Source organism: Cavia porcellus, unplaced genomic scaffold (assembly GCF_034190915.1).
Source record: "Cavia porcellus strain 051 isolate PalLab524CR breed Dunkin Hartley unplaced genomic scaffold, mCavPor4.1 scaffold_8, whole genome shotgun sequence".
In the NCBI taxonomy this organism is placed as follows: domain Eukaryota; kingdom Metazoa; phylum Chordata; class Mammalia; order Rodentia; family Caviidae; genus Cavia; species Cavia porcellus.
The window spans coordinates 89437766-89458178 of record NW_026947491.1 but is presented as its reverse complement, the minus strand read 5'-3'; the positions used below and the strand labels follow the sequence as shown (position 1 = coordinate 89458178).

At 52.2% G+C, this 20413-nt stretch overlaps 1 protein-coding gene and 1 pseudogene across 2 annotated transcripts in view; both read right to left on the bottom strand.

Annotated features, from left to right (window-relative positions):
- Ano4 (anoctamin 4) overlaps positions 1–19306 on the bottom strand; it is a 354709-nt gene extending 335403 nt beyond the window's left edge. For both annotated transcript variants that reach the window (XM_063255442.1, XM_063255443.1), the window contains exons 1-2: positions 19190–19306; positions 3925–4008 (exon numbers count right to left, since the gene is read on the bottom strand). In XM_063255442.1, coding sequence (XP_063111512.1) covers positions 3925–4008; positions 19190–19211 — 106 coding nt within the window. In that variant the 5' untranslated portion in view covers positions 19212–19306. The remainder of the gene's footprint in view (positions 1–3924; positions 4009–19189) is intronic.
- On the bottom strand, positions 8432–9564 carry LOC134477186 (basic proline-rich protein-like; annotated as a pseudogene).
- Positions 19307–20413: the final 1107 nt, after the last annotated feature.

Genomic DNA, 20413 nt, shown 5'->3' with positions numbered 1-20413 from the left:
ACTGAAGCGGTGTTCGAGGGCTGCGGGTCACCCTGCAGCTTTGGAGATGTGTGCACCCTGTCACTTCTCCTTCTGGTCAGCTTCCTTAGGCAGCGGAAACAAGGTACCACGGCGAGCACCTTAACCAATCAGGAGCGGACTCCCACGGCCTGGGGTGACGTCACCAACATGGCGCCAGTGGGGCTGAGCTCTCCTGGAAGGCTCCTGGGGGGCCTCCCCCCCTCCTCCCCTGGCTTCTGGTGCTCTTTGGCTCACAGAGGCAGCATTCCCCTTAATTTGATTGTGTCCATTTAGACTCTGTTTCCAAAAATGGTCACATTCACAGGTGCTGGGGGCAGGACTTCAAGATATGTCTTGGGGAGCCCATTCAACCCATAGCATCGTGGCATAGTGGCTGCGGCTGACTGGACCAGGGAAGAATATCAAGAACGTCACCTGACAGGAGCTAGATTAGCTGGGTCCAGTCCCTGGTCTTACTAGTCATCACTGCCTCTCATTCTCGGGTAAGGCCTGAGCCTCCTAAGGACTCAGTTTCCTCATCTATAAAATAGGAACCATAACACAGATATCTCAGGGTTTTCCTTAGGCTTACATGAATAAATATAGAAAAAGCACTCTAAACAGTGCTCAGCAAAAAGAAGTGTTTGCTTCTGTATGGCTCACTGTCTAGCGATCCACTCACTGAATTGAAAAGTGCCTTAAAAGAGAACTCCTTAGCAATGACCCATAACTCCTGATTCAGAACTTTGCAACCTGGCTTCTGTCCCACTCATGGCTCTCAGGGATGTCACCGAGGCAGACCCTCACTTTTACACTCTCCCTGCCTCCCTTCCAGAAATTCTCTAGGCTTTCCAAGAAATGCACGTGCTTGGTTCTCATCTGTCATCCCTCTCCACTGTGCTCCCCACAAAGCTTCGCCTTTGAGTCTCTGCATACTTAATGTGTCAACTCTCTTAATACTGTGTCCTCTCCCAAAGACTCAGTCCAAGCCTCTGTGCAAATAATGTCAAGATTTGTAGTGTTCTATAAAGTGCTTCAGGGTATTTAGTCTCATGGGTACCTAGACCTCCACGCATCTAAGTGACAGCCTCATCCTGACTTCCGTATTTCTGCCAATGACTGGACTCCCTGTCGCCCTGACCCTACCTCAGGACACACTTGTCCACCTCCATCTGCAGTCAGTGCCTGGTCCTCCCCGCTCTTCTCTCCCCATCTCCAGGCCCTGCTCTTCACCTCACAGCATGACAGCAGTCCCCGTCCCTGATGCTCCCCCAACACCAGGTTCACCCACGTGTAACCCTTCCTGTTCACCCCTAGCATGATCTTCACCTGTAAATTCATCTTGTCACCTTCTGGACCCTAAACGACCTCCAAGGATTTAACAAATATCCTGAGATCCACAATTAAGTTGTTCAGTGTTTTCCAACCAAAACCTGTGAAGTCATCACAAAACTTTTTAAATGTGTTTTAATTGAAATGATTAACAACTTAAGAAGTCACAGTGGCATAATCTGGACCAAGTTCTGCCACTTAATTTTTAGCCCCTGGATTTGCTTCTGGGTCTCCACTGGGTTGGTACCAACCAGTACACATACTGAGCCATGTGAAAAGCAGACTCCAGTAACCTCAGAGCAGTGAGCACTAACAGTCCCCACAGTGGGCTGGGCAGAGAAGGTGACAGCCCTGCAGCCACCAGGAAACCCCAGCAGGAGGTCATGCTATAGTCCTGCACCCTCATTCACCCTGCCGCCAGCAGTGACATTTCAGCCAGATGACAGCGTGCACCATGTTATACTAATGTGGTGAATTTGGTGCTCTTTTGTGTTCCGGTGTTTTAAATTTGATTTGTAATTGTGACTTGTGACTATCCAGCATGTAGGGTGTCTGCATTTAGCTTCATGTCTGAACATACTAAAGTGACCTTGTGATTAAAAAAAAAAAAAAGAATCTGAATCCATGATAGAGGCTCCACGTTATTTCATGAGCACTCACACTGCTGGAGTTGAAGAAACCCTGACAACAGTGTTCCAGAGCACAGAGCTGCGCACACCTGGACCCCAGCACTCCAGGAGGCTACAGCAGGAAGACTGCACATTGAGCCAGCCTGGGTTACTGCTGACTGAGTGAGACCCTGCCTCAAAATAAAAACGCGAGGGAGTCTGGGGATGTGGCTCAGTGTGAAGGCTCTGGGTTTGATCCTCAGTACCACAAAACAACCAAGTAAATAAATGTTTACACAGCAAAATAAAACATGGATGGTAGTGTTCCACAGAGCTGAACTGCAGTCACAGCTTGTGAATAACTAACTCCCTGGGGAGCAAACAGGTCAAAGTGTTTTCATCTGAAAACCAGAGAAGCATCCTCGGCCACAGCACCTTCCTTCCAGAGTGCTGACTAGGCACAGGAACATTACGTCGGGAGCCGAGAGCACCAGGCAGGTAACACGTACAAGATAGATGCAGGCTGTCACTGTCATGTCCATTATGTTTTCCTGCTGTCTATCGCAGTGCCTAAGATTTTGGAATCAACAAAATTTTGAAAGCAAATACAAAGGACAGAAAAGATTCAACAAACAAAACAAACCCCCTCCGCTTTTGACTGAAATAAGCTACAGTGGTACAGGTCACACTGTGGCAGGAAGTCGTCTTTCTGACAGGGCAGGGGCCGGGGCAGGCAGCTGGTCCACAGAGGATCCCTCCAAGCCAGGCAAGCCCGTTAATACTAGCAAAGTGTCAGCTACAGGAAGGAAAGAAGTGCATTCACTGACGAGGAAAGCTGCATAACGAGAAGGCTATTCCTGTCCAGTTCTCCTCCACTCATTCTGATCACAAGGTGGAGAAAGATCCTAGGTCTATAGCAGCAAGGCACAGCACAGATAAATCCTGGAAGCAGCCGGTACGGCCATCAACAGCTAACTAGATAAATCACATGTGTGTTTACACACGATGGAGCACTACTCTGCCATAAAAAGGATAAACCTGAGTCGCCTGTAGGAAAATGGATGCTCCGTGAGACTATAATGTTAGCTAAACTGAATCAGACACACCAGATTAAATACTGCATGGTTCCTCTTTATATGAGAAAGTGAAATTATAGGTAAACAGCAGAATAAATGGTGTTAGGAAACAGTAAGACAGAGCTTTTGCAAAAAGAAAGGGAACAAATGATAAGAGGGGAAGAGAGGGAATGAGAAAAGAATTGAATTGTATTACGGACATGTGCCACTCCCCACGAGGAGTGTACTCAGTCAGTACCGCAGGCGTGTACTAAGAAACTTTTTGCAAAGAAGGACTATGGTTTAGCACTACCCTAACCCTAGCTTGGTTCTCTGTTCTAACAAGAAAAACCAGCCTTGGACTTCAAGCACTGGGGGCAACTTCTTCCAGTTAACACTTAGCTGGCCAGGGGTTTAGCTCAGCAGCATGAGCACCTGCCTGGTGAACGCAAGGTCATGAGTTCAGTCCCTGGACAAACAAACATCTGATAGCACTGGTTTGCTCTTCTTGTATGCACATTTGTTTGTACTTTATACAGCATGTACAGCAAATCCGTACACTTGCAGTCAACTGCAGGAAATTTATTCCTTAAATAGAGCAACGTAAATACTGAAAAGGAACTGGATCATAATATGAAGAGCATCATAGGACAGTGGCCAGGGCATAGGGTGAAAGGCTGCAAACTCAGGAAAGCCGGGCTCTGGACCCTGTTTCCTCCGAGCCTATTTAAAAGAATCCACAAGAGGGCGCCCAGAAAAGGGACCTGACAGCCACTGCTCTGGTTCTGAGGAAGCAGAATGCAGGACCTTCTTCTCCTTCACCTCCCCCTTCCCCCTTCCTGCTTTCTGCTCCCTCCCTCTCCCCTCCCTCTCCCCTCCCATACCCCTCCCCCGTTTCCCAGCAGTAGGAAACAGGCACCGAGGCTCACCTATGGTGATCTGGCTGACACAGCTGTAGTAGCTGCCCGTCGTGGCCGAGGACAGGTTGTAGCTGGCACTGCTCACATCTCTGTCTGTTAAGAAGATGAAAGACCAGGAGGTTAGCACAGCCCAGGCCACAGCCTCAGTATTCAGCATGCTCCCCCTCTCCTATCCATACTTGGGGTGCATCTGAGGCATTCAATGCCACCCCGAGAGCCACACACAGCACTCTCAGTCCAGAGTCACAGCCGGCTGGGAAGGGAAGGGTGCCTGGGGTGCTAATCCTGACCAGAGGGACCAGGTAGGGCTCCCTGCAGGGAGTGGCAGCCAAACTGAAACCTGAAGGGTAAATTCTAGTTGATTGGCAAGAGGGGGTGACGGAGGAGTAAGCAGGGGGGCTTTGGGTGGGTCTGGAGGCCGAGTCCACAAAGCCTGGCGAATTAGCCACAGACCACAGGAAAAGGAAAGAGAGGGTGCCCAAAAACCACATTCCTGGTACAATGTGGGGGAGGCCGGAGGCAGGTAAGAAGCGGGGAGAAAGACTTCGAGGTGGTCTGTGTTCTGTGTTTTGCTAGTAGCTCAGGCAGGACTCAAACTCTCTCTATGGCCCTGGCACACCTCACAGTGGATTCCCGAGTGTTTGGATCACAGCCCACCCCACTGTGCCCTCCAGAAAGACACTGTGTGATCCCGATGAGAGAGAACAATGACCAAAGCACAGGACAAGGGGCGGGGCACACAGAGAAGAGAACACAGGCTCTTTCCGAGCTGGAAGTGAGGCCCAGTCCACAACACCCCTAACCCTGACCAGGAAATGTTCCAAGGAGAGGGAACAGAAGAAACCCAGACCCTCCTCAGATGCACGCCCTGGCGCGTCCCGTGGGCATCCACACAGCTCCAATGGCAAGGCTGAGAGTCCAGGTGGCCGAAGACCTCGCCCCGGGTCACACTCACAGCTCGTGTCAGAGCAGAGCCCACCCAGGTCAGGACCGCTTCCCACTGTTCATGAAACACAGCAGGAGCATAAAACTGGGAAACCAGGAGAGGGCCCCACAGAGAGCCTAGATCCCCGCGGTCTATGCGCTGTGGCGCTGACATGTTAGAGACCTCGACGAAAGTGTGACCCATGAAGGAAACGCCTGAGACACTGGAGTTTACGATGTCTAGCCTGCTCTGGGAAAGTCAGACTCAAAAGAATAAATAAGATGAGCCGCAGACTGGTAAAGAATTTGCAGAAGACAAATCTGATAAAGGACTGTAACCCCAAATCTATAAAAAATTATTAAAATTCAGCAATCAAAAAAATGGATCAAAGAATGGATTAGACACCTTACCAAGAAGACTTACAGATGGCAAATTAGCATAAGAAGGAAAAGATCAGGGAAATGCAAATTAAAGCAAAAATTAGATACCACTGCACACCTACCAGAATGGCCCAAATCCACTAAAAGTATCCAATGAAGGCCAGTGCATGGGCCAGCGGGATGCTCATTCATTGCTGGTGGAATTCGGAGTGGGATGGCCACTTCGGAAGACAGTGTAACAAAAAGAAACTTTATCTTACCCTGTGATCCAGCAGACATGCTCCTTGGTATTTATCCAATGGGTCAAAACTTACGTCCGAATGAGATCAAACTTAAGTCCACACAAAAACCTGCCATAGACTGTATATAAATCAGCTTTAACCCAAAGTTGCCCAAATCTGGAAGTAATCATCATGCCCTTGCACGTGCAGAGGGTGAATAAGCTGTAGTCCATCGGGCCAGTGGGCTGCCAGGCACTACACCAATGAGAAATGGGCTCTCAGACCCCGAAAAGACGTGGAGGAAACTCAGACGCATGTCGCTCCATTAAAGGAGCCCACCTGAAATGGTCGCATACAATTTTGTTGTGAATCAAAAACTGCTCTAAAAAAATAAACTCCTGACAGCATCAACAACATGACAGGGCCTCAGCTATTTTTAAACACTAAAATAACTGCAGATTGTCTAATATAAAGTAGCACAGGTTAGAGAAGTCACTGACAATAATGGTTGCAAAACCTGAAAGAAATACTTGAATATCAAATATCACTAAAATGTCCTCTCATCTGTGACAGTGAAAAGCGTACATCTGAAGCAAAGAAATAAGTAAGAATAATTTTAATGCATCCAAAGAGAATGGGTATCCAGAAACACACCGGGTGAGCTCAGGACGAACATAGGCGGGTAGAGAAGGAGGCTTTGTAGATGAACAATTTCTGGGAGGAAAAGAGCAGATGCTTAGATAGGGGAGCCAGGAAACGGTCATTCAGAGAGAGCGGCCTGCAAAACACTGATAAAGCAGGAGCGGGCCGGAGGTCAGGCTGGTGGCCCTCAAAGGCTACATTCAGACCACAGCAGGGTCACAGATGAGAAGGCAGAACAAGAAATACTTTCAGACTACTCATAAGGTGGGAAAAAACAATGCCCCAAGCGCATGTGGCCACCTGTCCTCAGGGACTCTCCCAGACCATCAGGAGACTGGAGGGTGCTTCCCCAACAGCTCGTCACCCCGAACAACAGCACCGGCCTGCGAGGCCACATGGCCACTCGTCACACCCCTGGGACTGTGGAGGACGACTTCCAGAGGTCAGGCTGTGCCAGCCACAAGGTGAGTAAACACTCAGTAAATGTTCGCTAACTCAAAGAGAAAGAAAAAGCTGGAGGAAACTCGACACGACCAGACTCGAGGGACTGATCGCCAGGTGACAGGGGTTTGAAGCCCAGTCTTGCTCTGCATAAGTTCTTTGAGCCTGGCCAAGCTGTTTGAGTCCCTTTAGTACTGATTTCTCTGCCTGAGAAGCATGGTAACGATGCTTATCTTGCTTTCTCAGAGAAAGGAGAATGAGAGGTACAGCTAACAAAAATAAATCGGCTACTGGGACGCACACTGAGCAGATAGTTCACTGTGTAGTTGCAGAATCTGCTGAGTCAACAAAATCCACACCTAAATACATCAAACGATTCCAACTAACCCTCAAGTTATTACTCCTAATTCTTCTGAAGTTCTTACTTGTGGTTTTTCCTTAAAAGACTTTGAAAGAGAAGAGAGCTTCCAGGGACAAGGCAAAGGGCATCAACAATGGACACATTCCCATTGGAGTCAAATTGGAATGGCAGAACCAGGGCAGTGGTTTTGGTAGTGATACTCTAAAAAGACTCAGGGACCAAGTACACAAGGTGACTGTGTGGAGGAAGATGCTCTTCCTTACAGGGCTTAAGCCAAAGGGGAAGCCCTTAATAGCCACTTCATCCTTGGGGAGCCAACTGCAGCCTAGGGAACACATCAGGTAGCTCGTGGTAACACTCAGGAGTGTGAGTGAAATCAGTAAACACAGTGGGTTCCGGGTCCAGTGTCCAGAGTGGACCCGTGGGCCGGCTTCTTCACCTCTGCAGCGGTCTGTATTCTTCTAACAGAAAATAAGACTCATAAAGGCACCTGCTCTATGAGGTTATATGGACATTAATTAGTTCATACACAAGAAAATGGCCCTATTACAGCACTTAGTGCACCGAAGGTGTTCAGGCTGGGCTAGCTACTATTTCTCTTTACACTTAAGACGGACAAAGATCATGACTGAAGTAAGGCCACCCAAAGCACTCTGGGTGAATCTCACACCCAAGGGTGAATGAAACAGCAGCCCAAAACAGTATGCACGATTCTACTTACAAAAGCTTCACGAACAGAATGAAACCCTGCTGCTCACAGTGCATAAAGGCTGGCAACGGTACACAGAAAACCAATGAAGTGATTAGTGCAAGGGCAGGATCGCCGTTCCATGTGGGGGAGTTTGAATTATGAATGAAAACGAGGCTGAGATGGGTTCCCCTGGGAAAACTGTTTAGGGCAGGGGCCGAGGTTCAGCGGCACAAGCGCCTGCCTGGCAAACACAGGTCCTGAGTTCAGCTCCCGGTAACAAAAAATAAACAAGTTAAATAGGATGAAATACACCGTTCTGTGACCTAGATAGTGTTTCTGTGGTATTCATTTATAATTATGTATTACACTGCAAATGTGTCTGTAGGCTATTATACAGCCTTGTCTGTATGATATCATCACTCATAACGTTTTCTAAGTCAAGAAGGTCGGGTATCACGCTAGGGCAGACCGGGAGTGCAATTCTGCAAAAACTGGGTAAGACAACAAGAACAGCGAAATCGGACACAGCAGCACCCGGCACCCGCGCTCTGCCCGCGCTATGCTGAGTGCACATTATTACATCACACCATCGCTCCATCCGAGCTGCAGGACTGTGACTACTGTCTGTCCACTCTGCAGACGGGGTGGGGGGAGAAGAGGAGGAGGAGGAGGAGGAAGAGGAGGAGGAGCAGGAAGAGGAGGAAGAGGAAGAGGAGGAAGAGGAGAAAGAGGAGGAGGAGGAGGAGGAAGAAGAGGAGGAGGAGGAAAAGGAGGAGGAGGAAGAGGAGGAGGAGGAAAAGGAGGAGGAGGAAGAGGAGGAGGAGGAAAAGGAGGAGGAGGAGGAGGAAGAGGAGGAGCAGGAAGAGGAGGAGGAGGAAGAGGAGGAGGAGGAAGAGGAGGAGGAGGAAGAGGAGGAGGAAGGAGAAGGAGGGGGAGGAGGAGGGGGGGAGGAGGAGGAGGAGGAGGAGGAAGAGGAGGAGGAAGAGGAGGAGGAGGAAGAGGAGGAGGAAGAGGAGGAGGAAGGAGAAGGAGGAGGAGGAAGAGGAGGAGGAGGAAGAGGAGGAGGAGGAAGAGGAGGAGGAGGAAGAGGAGGAGGAGGAGGAGGAGGAGCAGGAAGAGGAGGAGGAGGAAGAGGAGGAGCAGGAAGAGGAGGAGGAGGAAGAGGAGGAGGAGGAAGAGGAGGAGGAAGGAGAAGGAGGGGGAGGAGGAGGGGGGGAGGAGGAGGAGGAAGAGGAGGAGGAGGAAGAGGAGGAGGAGGAGGAAGAGGAGGAGGAGGAAGAGGAGGAGGAGGAGGAAGAGGAGGAGGAGGAGGAGGAAGAGGAGGAGGAAGAGGAGGAGGAAGGAGAAGGAGGAGGAGGAAGAGGAGGAGGAGGAAGAGGAGGAGCAGGAAGAGGAGGAGGAGGAAGAGGAGGAGGAGGAAGAGGAGGAGGAAGGAGAAGGAGGAGGAGGAAGAGGAGGAGGAGGAAGAGGAGGAGGAGGAGGAAGAGGAGGAGGAGGAGGAAGAGGAGGAGGAGGAGGAGGAAGAGGAGGAGGAAGAGGAGGAGGAAGGAGAAGGAGGAGGAGGAAGAGGAGGAGGAGGAAGAGGAGGAGCAGGAAGAGGAGGAGGAGGAAGAGGAGGAGGAGGAAGAGGAGGAGGAGGAAGAGGAGGAGCAGGAAGAGGAGGAGGAGGAAGAGGAGGAGCAGGAAGAGGAGGAGGAGGAAGAGGAGGAGGAGGAAGAGGAGGAGGAAGGAGAAGGAGGGGGAGGAGGAGGGGGGGAGGAGAGGGGGGAGGAGGAGGAGGAAGAGGAGGAGGAGGAGGAAGAGGAGGAGCAGGAAGAGGAGGAGGAGGAAGAGGAGGAGGAGGAAGAGGAGGAGGAAGGAGAAGGAGGAGGAGGAGGAGGAGGAGGAGGAGGAGGAGAAGAAGAAGAAGAAGAAGAAGAAGAAGAAGAAGAAGAAGAAGAAGAAAAGAAGAAGAAGAAGAAGAAGAAGAAGAAGAAGAAGAAGAAGAAGAAGAAGAAGGGGCTGGGGATTTAGCTCAGCGGCATAAGCACCTGCCTTGCAAGCAGGCAGTCGTGAGTTTGATCCCTGGTACCGATAAAAAGGAAAAAGACCAAAAAAAAAAAAAAAAGAAGAAGAAGAAGAAACAGAAACTTCCCCAAGTCACACTCTAAGATGTCACAAAGCCTGGAATTCAAATCCAGGTTTCTTTTATGTTAGGAAAGTAATTGAGACCTGAAAACGAGGCAGAAGACGGGCAGATTAATAAAGGAAGCTCTGTTCCAGTGGGTTCCTGCCGTACCTGGTACTGTAGTTTTGAAGTCATGCATCTGATTTGCTAAGCAATGAGATTTCCTAGATAACAAGATGTAGAGGGTCCAGGCAGCCAATGTGTGAACAAAATTAACACAGTCTTATTTGCCTCAAATTATTTTCAGCATCTTCATAAGCAATGTAATCTTATAACGAAAGAAAATCAGGCCCATCTCAACACTTAGTCTACGTGATCTCTCATCCTAACCCCAGTGAAGAAGGAAGAACCACACCTAGGTATGTCTTTCCACGGAATGCAGTGTTCTGGCAAACGCATAGGAATTCTAAGAACAACTGCTGATAGAAAATGATAACCAGATTATGTGGGAGCTTGGAAGAAAGAACAGAACCAAGGTACTAAGTAATAATCAAGCCAGGAGCCGGGTAGGCATCGTCCCAGAGGCGAGCACATCACATTTAAAGTTAAGTGAAATACAGTAAGTGCAGAGTTCGTAAGAAAAATTAAGTAAAGTTCAAGAGCAATTGTCAAGACAACAGAAATGACCCTAAATAAGGGTCACTGCCTTGTGTTCAAGAAGGTAAGGTCAGGGTGGCCGGAAAAGTGAGAGGAGGAATTTAACAAGACTGCAAACCAGTAAAAAGGAATTAAATTTTAAAAAAGTTGATAGGAAAGAAAAGGGCAGAGTACAAAGGGAAACAGTAGACATGAGCACACGTGTATTAGCAATGACAGTGCAGGGAACAGGCAAAGTTTGTTTCTTAAAGTGTCGTGAGATAGAGTGGCATGGTGGTGCCCTCTTGTAATCTCAGCACTGGGAGGCTGAGCGGGAGGATCTATGTGAGTTCAAGACCAGCCTGAACTGCATAGTGGAAACCCTGTGAGAGATAGTTCTTTTAAAAAAACAATTAATTGCCATTTATGAAAGAAATGTACAAAACACAAGGATTCAGAAATACTTAAAGTAAAAATTGTAAAAAGATACATCAAGCAAATACTAACCAAAAGGACATCAAATATTAACCAAAGGAAACTAGGGTGGTTATGCAATTTTTAAATGCAAATAGCTTTTCAAGCAAAAAGTATGACTAAAAACCACGTGTGGTTGTGCATGCCTACAATCCCAGCACTTGGAGGCTGGGACCACACAGGCTGCTAAGAGGAACTGAACCTCCAGGTGAATCCAGGGAAGACGACATTGGGAACAGAGTTACCCGGGGAGTCGTGAAATCAGCTCCTGTCCTGCTGGGCAAAGCTCGAGGAGACCACAGCTACCTCGGGGCCCAGACCCGAGGGAAGACAGACAGACAGCTGGAAACCCGCCTACCATCAGAGGGAAGGATGTGACCCAGGACTCAGTAACCGACCCACCCAGAACAAAATGCAGTGAAAACATACAAAACGCAAGAATTTAATGCAGACACTGAACCACACAGCTGCCCAGCAGTCACACATTCTGAACTCCTAAGCCCACGTTGAACCTGACCACGAGGAGGCCACAAAGCAAACCCAACAGCTCCAGAATAAGCCAGCATCGCTGCAGGATACGTTTTAGATTTTCCCTTCCTCATCCTTCGTTCCTCCTTCCCCTCATCCCACTTTCCTCTGAACAGTTTCTTCCCATTCTCAACATCAACAGTTCTTTAAGTTATGCACCTTCTTGCATCCATTTCCCTCTCCACTTGGGAAATCCCACTGATTCTTGTTTGGGGGAATCAAACTCAGGACCGCACGCTTCCCGGGCAGGCACCGCGCCACTGAGCTAGACTCCTGCACCTCAGAGAGTCTAAATATAAACCAGGTGAACTTGATCTAAATGTAAACTAGGGAGTTCCAGGTTCTGCACAAATGAGGCCCAGGATCCAGGAAGACCCAGAAGGTGCCAGACTCCCTTGGCTGTGAAATGCAGGACTGAAGACTGAAAACATAGCTCTCCCCCAAGCCCCAGGATCCACCAGCCCAGGCAAACACACATCTCACCCGCAGGAAAGGAAGGACGAGTTTGAAAAAGAAAACGTTTTCATTAAACCTTTGAGAGCTCATCCCAAGCCTGCCGATACACACAGACAGTGAAACACAAGCGGCAGCCAGGCAGCTCAATGACAGGTGACCACGGACTTCAGGAGAAGTACTCAGTGCGAGGCCCCCCAGTGACCCTGGAAATACAGCTCAGGTCACGCAGCGCGCTCACTGGGTAGCCTGAGCTGCAACTGCTGGTGGCATCTGACTTTTAAAGTCAGTTTCATTTGCTTATTAAATGTTTCCCAGAGCCTACCGATGAGGAAAAAGTACCGTCTTCCCGGGAAGAGCAGCGTGCCCACCGCCGACCCCTCAGCCCAGCCCTGCTCCCAGCTGGCTCCTGCCCAGCTTGTCCCCAGCTCTTTCCTGCTCCTCCCGTCCAGGCCACAAAGGTGCCCGGCCCCTGGGCGCTGCGCGGCCCCGGACTCCCTGGCTCCACCTGCAGCAGGACCCCTCTGATAGCATCCTCTGGGGTCCTCCGGGGGACCTGAGCCAGGGCCGCCCTCCCTCCCGCAGGGCACCCCATCCCAGGTGTCCACCACACCTGGTGCTGCCTAATGCACGGAAGACACAGCAGAGCTGCTCCTGAGTTGGCAGTTTGCAGCGCCTGCCCGAAGCTCATTATCACAGCCGCATGCAGCAGCAGGCAGGCACAGGGCCCTCTCAGGAGCCCTAATTACAGGAAAGCCGCTCCTCCCCTCTGCTCTCCTCCCCAATGCTCTCCTCTCCCCTTCCCTCCTCACACCTACTTGAGGTCAGAAATCACACATTCTCTCCTCCTTTTCCTCTGAGTGAAAATCACACCCTAGGATTACAATGGAGATTCTTTAAGCTTCCAGAACCAAGGAGAGTGAGAGCGTCTCACACACTGGAAGCACTCACAAAGCCTAGGGTGCACTGCTTGTTCTAGAACCTTCCTGGGGGCCGTGGACTATGTGCCTGGGTCTATAGTCTGGAATTAAAATTCCTATCACTACTGGTCGGAGGCCTAAGGCTTCGTCCTCCCCAGATTCACAGCTGATGCCCCAGCCCTACAGATACGATAGAAAAACACAGTGGAGGTGGGCGTCTTTAAAATCATGTCATGGCCAAGACTCACTGCCATCAATCCCGGTCAGAGCCTCCCGCTCTCCAGCCCTTGAGCGACACTTACGCCTGTGAGCGCGCTTCGGATGATGGATAAGTGTCTCTAAAGTGAGGAGGATTATTTTGAGGAAGGTTAATGGCAGTGTCCTTACCTGTCTTTTTTTAATTTAACCATGCCCTTTTATCAGCCCTTGCAAAGCAGCATTTGGAGCTGGGACCTTTGGGCCAGAACTGGGGTTAGCTTGGGCCCTGCAGATGGGATTGGGAGGAGGAAGGGGAGGAGGGTGAGGAGGAGAGGGAGCAGAAAGAGGGAAGGGGGAGAGGGAGGCGGAAGAGAGGTTATTTGGTCCTACCCCAGAAACTACAGAATACACAGGGTTGAAGGTCAAAGAATACCACTGCGACTTCTTATCAAAAGGAGCCCAGAGGGCACCTGGATCACAGAGTAACCAGCGTCCAGGTGGCGGGAGGAGGACAGAAACCAGGGACGTCGTCCAAGTGCTCCCCGGGTCTCTCTGATGGGAGCTGGAATCCCAGTGGAGAGCAGCGTCTGGTTGCAGCACGTGGCGTGGACGCCTTTGCTCTCCGCCTGTTCCTCTTTGCTGAAGGGGAGAGGTGCTTTTCCTCGCTGTTGCAGTGGGGCAAACACAAGTTTAACACCTGTGCATGGAGCAGGGCACTGTGGCCATGTCTGAAGTCTCAGCTACAAGGCAAGCTGAAGCAGGAGGATCTCCGGGGCCTACGAGTTTGAGGGCAATCTGGGCAGCAGAACCCTTTAAGAAAAAAGCAAAGTACGCGTGGCATGATTCCTGCCCCCCTTAGGCCTTCAGCCAGTCAGACAGCCAAGTGCTGGGGGCTTACCACGGGCCTGGCTCTGGCTAGGCTCCAGGAATACAAAGAGGAAACAGACAGTGCTTTCCCTCTGGGATCTCATGACCCACACACTCAGTACCAAATGGGAAGCCGTACGTCCATGGTGAGCTCACCCTAAGAAGCTCCTGGAGAAGCCCAAAGTGAGGCAGACACACTCAAGCAGGGAGGATGGGGTGTGTGGCCCAGGAAGGGGGAAGTGCATTTCAGGGAATGTGCTGTGACCCAGAAGCCCGGGAAAGCCTCCAGCCACCTACAGACAGACAGACGGACAGACTTTACCCTACGAGAGGACAGCCAATGAAGAGTTTAACGCAGCAAAATAACAGACTCAGGTTTGCAATGAGGCCAGAGAGGCCAGCAACAGGGACAGAAGGAGGACAGTCACTGCATCAGCTGGACAGTGACAGCAGCCTGGATGAGAGGAGGAACCAGAACTCAAAGGGAAACAGAGGGAAACAGAGTCAGCCAGCCGTGGTGACGGCGCTGCTGGCTAGAGGAGCTGATACCCCCAGAGAGCAGCGGGCAGGTGCTGCACCCAGAGTCAGCGAAGGGGAGAAACCTAAAGCTACAACACACTGCAAGAAAACTGGGTCTCTGCTGCACGAGCAGAGGTTTTTCTTGTCCTGGGTGCCCAAGCAATTCAGCAGCTACCTGCACAGCATGTGCATCAGATCAGGTGTTTGAAGTAATCCAGGGGTGATTTACAGTATGTGGCTGGACACAGGCAGGTTCTAAGCAAACACTATGAGTTGTACACCAGGGACCTGTGCACCATGGGTGCTGGCATCTGCAGGGACCTGCCTGTAGGATACAGGGGACACCCCTACTTTCTCGGTACACTCATCCCACTGCTATTGTGTCTAAACCTCACAGTGACCCATTTTACAGGTTCAAAAAAGTAGCAAAGAGGTCAGTGAATTTACCCCAGGTCACTATTGGTACATGGTGGTAAACAGTGACCAGAAAAGGACTCCTAGGATTGTGGCCCGGGGGGCAGACAGAGCACCCTAGCCCCTGAGCACCTCTTCAGCCATCCATGTGTCCAGGTCATCCTCCACCACCTGGCATGACCCGAGATGTCCACCTGTCTGTTTTCAGCTGGTCTCACTCCCTGGCCAGCCTTCTTTCCTCCAGTCAGCCTGTCCCTCACTGCCATCACCCTGGCACACTGTGTTCTGATTCTTCACTTAGGAGTCTGCCGCCTGACATGGCAGCTGTTCAGGTAACCCTGAGTTCCGGCTGGAGCCCAGTGTGCAGCCTGAGCTCAGCGGCCGGAGAGAATTCATAGGAAGGCAGTATGGGAAAGGAACACGGGCATTTTCTTTGGGACCCCTTCCATGTGAGATGCTGGACAGGCCTAGGAGTAGAGAGGTCCAGCAGACAGCTGGTGGCCCTGCATGGGGCAATGCTGAGGTGGCCATTTCTCTGTGGGCGTCATCAGAAGAAAGACAGAGTCACAGGAGGGAAAAGCGTACCTGGGCTCTGGACTTTTCTCCCTCCTTTGAGTCCCATGACCCACTGTTAGACTGAGTTCTCAGGACGCTGCCCTCGGGCCCCTCCCATCAGAAGGACTGCCTGGTCACCCCACGTCTCCTAGCTTGGCTCAAGTCGTATTTCTTCCTGGAATGACCTGCTTTCCTGTGGCTGAGGGTCAATCCAGATGTCCCCCGAAGCCTCACGCACTCACAGGAGGGACTGGGGGAGTTGATGGGGTCAGGGTGTGACACTCATTCCTGGACGAGTCCACCAATGAGGTTACAGCTGAACGTGACCTGGGGAGGTGGAGGAAGGGTCTGTTTCCTCCCCCCCCCCTCCTCCTCCTCCCCCTTCCCCTCCCCATCTTCCCCCTCCTCCTCCCCCTCCTCTTCTTTCTCCTCCCCTCCTCCTCTTCCCTCTCAGTCTTTCTGCTTCCTGCCCACCATGCTGTGAGCAGCTCTCCTGTGCCCCACAGCTCTGCCATGCCACTCCGCCTTGGAGCCAGCCAACTGCAAATTGAAACCTCTACAAACTGTGAGCCACAAGCAAGTTCCTTCCTTTAACTTGTGGTGTGGGCACTTGGTCCCAGCGATGAGAAGGTGGCTAAGACGCCCACACAGACATCGAGTCATCTTTCTGCCCTTTCCCAAGTTCCCCACTCCTAGGCTTTTGAGCTCAGCTCCCCACCTCCGTATTTGGGCCGCCCACTCACTTCAGGAGGCCAAGTGCCTCAACCCTTCTGTGCCACATTTTCTGCAGATGAGCCTGGGCCATCACTGGACCAACTTCTCAGAAGCTGCAGGAACACGGAGCCCACTGGTTAGGTGCCGTTATGATTCTCCAGGCCCAGGCTTCTACTTACCACTCAGAACCCCTGGCTGCCCCGCTGTACGCTGCTCACCGTGAGACACCGAACTAAGCACTGAGCTTCTAGGAGGTACATACCCCGCCCCCACTGTCTAAATGATGGGGAATGGGGCTGTGAAAAGGCTGAGCGAACCAGCAAACATGAACACTAGTCAGAATCCACAAGGAAGCAGCAATTTAAGATGTGGAAGTAAAAGGGAGGCGCACAGTTACAACGATCCACACTCTGGTTGTCTTTTCTTTGTGTCTTCTACTTGCCGGCTCTGTTCTAGCCACACTGACCCAGCTAGCCCCTTATGTGATGAGTTCATTCTGCCACAGGGCCTTTGCATGTACTGTACTTGTTCCTTTACCAAGAATCCTCTTTCCCCACAGAATGCAATGGCTTGTTTCTTCCCTTCATTCAGCTCTCTGCTCCTATAGCTCCCTAGAGAGAACCTCCCAATCTGAAATAGCCACACTGTGCTTTATCAGCAGTGTGGGCCTTTTGCTAAGCCTCCATAGACCCAAAACTGACAGCTTAGTGCCAGGCTTGCAGATCTAATGTCAAAGCTTCCCTGGTTCAGGCTGGGAAATGTTCCCTGTGTCTTCTTTTGTGTGGCTGAGTCCTATGGCTCACATGGTTATGAAATGACCTAAAAGCAGTCAAGACCCCAAACCATACAGAGGAGACGGAAAGAAATGTCCGTGGTGAGTGTACAGGCCGGGGCTTTAAAACTCCAGAATTCCCAAAACTGCATCCCTCATCAAACACAGTACAGGATGCACTACGGTTATTTATTGCCCTAATTTCATTTCATATTTCTAGAAGGTGTGAGTCTAGACCTCAGAAGTCTGAACATAAAAAATAAATAAACACATACATAAAAATTATGCCAAAATACAGAAAGAACACATTTCAACGCAGCGTCAAAATGCATACCGGCAGGGAAGCTAACAAAGCTTACGGGAAGCTGCCGCTGACCACATGCAGACACAGGCCAAATTCTCCCTCTGTAGGAGCCTAAACACACAGTGCACAGGAGAGCCGCGCCTTCTCTTACAGCCTGTGCTAAAGACAGGACTAAATCGGCTACTCAATCCGCCCAGCGCCTTTAGACACTGAAAGCTGCAAATTCCAAGCCACCCTATAAAGATCTAGACCACATACACCCCCATCATGCTACCTGAACCCAGATCTGGCAGAGGTGAAGCAGTTCCACTGTCAGAAAAAGGACTTCGGGGGTCCCTGAGCCCTGCCCAAAACTGAGCAGTTAGTGGTCCCCACGACAGCAGTGGATAAAGAACACATCAAATGTGCTCAAAAGAAAGGCTGAAGTTCTGCAGCTTGCTTCTCCTGAACTTGTCCTAAGCTGGGAAGCCTGAGGACTAGCTCACCTTGGCACCTCTTGGTGCCACCGTTTACAGAGCTAACCCGCACTTGGTACCAACCGTGTGACCGCAGTGGGAATGGGGGGCCAGGAGTGTCCGGAATATACTGAAAATACCACAAATTCTGAATGATACCTCTATTAAAGTTTGTACAATGCCCTTTGGATCCTAAAAAGAAGCCTGTGTGAGTCTTAATTGTAAAAAAAAAAAAAACATCAGTCATTTCTTCCTTTCACTGAATATGCTGGTTTTCAAAATAATTTCATTTATTTAGACTTAATTTTCTCCACCTGGGTACCCGATTAAGCCTCTCAAGCTTCTAGAAATCTATTGAATTGACAATGAGGTAAACCTGTTCCTGACAATATCCTTAAAGCAGCATCAACAAAACGATGTGTAAAAAAAAATCACAATTTAGATTGCTCTGATAGGAAGCGATGTTAAAATAGGTTTTTCTCCAAGGATAACAGGCCTCAAGACACTGTCAGAATAGTGAGTGCCTCCCAGATGGAAACCCGGAACAGCAGTGGCGAACGTTAAGGGGGAGGGGACTAGAATCCCAGCAAAAATGTTCTGAGAAAAAAGACAAGAATTAGGCCACTGATACACAAGTTGTAACCTGCTCGCAATTTGTGGGCAGTCTCCAAGCATCTTTTGCAAGTCTGAGCTGTGCAAATCATTTTTAAACAGTGTAAACCCAGAGAAAGATTGAGTGAGAGATCACCAACTCCTTTAACCTTGGGGACAGGACAAGTGACACTCCCCTCCTGAGGACAGGACCCTGCAGGCCCCCAAGCCCAGGCTCCAAAGGTCCCCGAAGCGCAGTCCCCAGACTGCCCACAACCTCCCCAAAAACTCCAAATCTGCCTTTCCTGCTAATCTGCAGCGGGGAGGGAGGGCGGCCAGGCCAGCAGGGTTCCTGCTGCCTGGAACCGAGCTGCAGGCGTTTCTTATAAAGGGCAGAAGAGAAGAGCTTTCTCCTGAAGCAGGATGCTGATAAGAAGCCTCGCTGGGACTCTCGCTGGGTCTCCCTCAGGCCTGTGCAACGCCACACCTGAGTGTGCACACATGCATGTGCACGCGCGCACACACACACACACACACACACACACACACACACACACACAGCTCCTCTCCAACCGCACGTCAGGGTGGGGCCACGACGCCTTCCACTGCCACAGAACTTTCATTTCCACACTGATTTCCCTCGTGCATTCGAAACATATTTCGCTGCATATGATTTTAACTCCACAGCATCTGCCGGAGGGATGTTTTCGTCTTTCCTTTGCAGATGGAGAAATGCAGGAGCAGAAAAGTTTAAATAACTTGCCCAAGGTCAGTCAGGGACAACACCAGCGCCGCCGCCCCCTGCACGCGCGTCTCCAACTCCACGCCCCGCACATCCAGGGATCCGGGGAGGACGGGGCGCCCGCGACCCTCCCCCGGGGCCGGGCCCGAGGTCCACGGCACGCGCACGCGCCCCGGCGCGGTGACCCCAGGAGTCCCCACAGACGCCCCCTTCCCTTCCCTTCGTCCCTTCCTGGGCGCCGGTCGCCTCCCCAGCCCCGGGGCGCGCGTGCTGCCCTCGGCTGCCTCCCCGCTCTCCGGATCCTCCCGCGGAGGCGAACCCCACAGTTTCCCGGGGTGCCCGGGAGGCTCCAGGGGACCCTTACCGTGAGCCGAGAGCGAGGCCATCCCGGCCCGCGCGGCGGTCGGCGACAGCGGGCGCCCCAGACTGGACGGCGCGCGCCCCGCTCCGAGCGCCCCGGGCGCGGCGTGGCACCTGCGGGCGGGCGGGCGGGCGGGCGGGGACGCGCGGCGGGAGGAGGGGCGACGCCTGGCGGCGGGGCGGAGGCGCCGCTGGGTCCCCGCCAGGCAGGGTCCCCGCCAGGCAGGGTCCCCGCCCCCGCCGGGGGACGCAGGCGATCGATGGATCGCGGGGAGCCCCGGGGAGCGGGCCTGACCCAGGGACCCCTCGGGAGGCCCTGCCCCGGGATTGGCACTCCTGAAGTCGTGGCACGGACTGTCGCCTCCGTCCTCGGAGACCCCGGGATAGTCCACTCTGGATGACCGCGCCAGGGTCGAGGCGGGGCTCGAACTCCGCGTGTGTGTGGAGTGACTGAAAGATCGAACCCCCTGGAGCCTCCCCCGCCCGGGAAGCTCAGTCTCCTTCGGAAGCGCCTGACTAGGAGATGGGGAGCGGGAGACGAGGGAGGAGGAGAGACTGGGCCACCCACGGGGGCGAAGAGGAACGGGGGCTCGAGCGGAGGACTAGACGGATCTCGGGGTGAATCCCCCCACGCTCAGGCCTGGCACCCGGGCGTGCGGGAGCGTGGCTGTGGTCGCCGGGGATTCTGTGCCACGGCCCAGGAGGGCGAGGCCTCGGGGGCAGGCAGGGCAGCCCCTCCCCTCTGAGCTGCGAAGTCCTTGGAGCCCCCCGGGCCCGTGCCTGCCGACGCCCCACCACGCCCCCGGAGACTCTGCCTGCAGCCCCCGCGAGGTCCAGACTGGAACCGAGCCCGGGTGCCCACCAGGGCCTCCCGGCGCTCCCCACGCCCAGTCCTTGCGCCTCTGGGTCTCTGCCCCCCACCCCACACCCACCCCAGGTCCCCCTCTACTTCCCCCTCCCCTTCCCAGGTCCCCCCCCCCGCCCCCGCTCTTGGACCTCGGTGCCTGCAGGCCTGGCCCCCCCACCCGGGGGGGACCAGCCATCACGAGCCTCAAATTGCACTCGAATCCTTCTCGGCCGCCCCTCCTCATGAGCAGGAGCTCGATCGTCCTGTCTAATTCGTGAACAGCGCCTGAGGCCACCCGAATTCCTGCCTGAGCCCTTGAGGTCTGCGGTCCCCTCGACAGGATTAAGAAAGGGGACCCCGGGCTGTTTCGAGGACTGATGA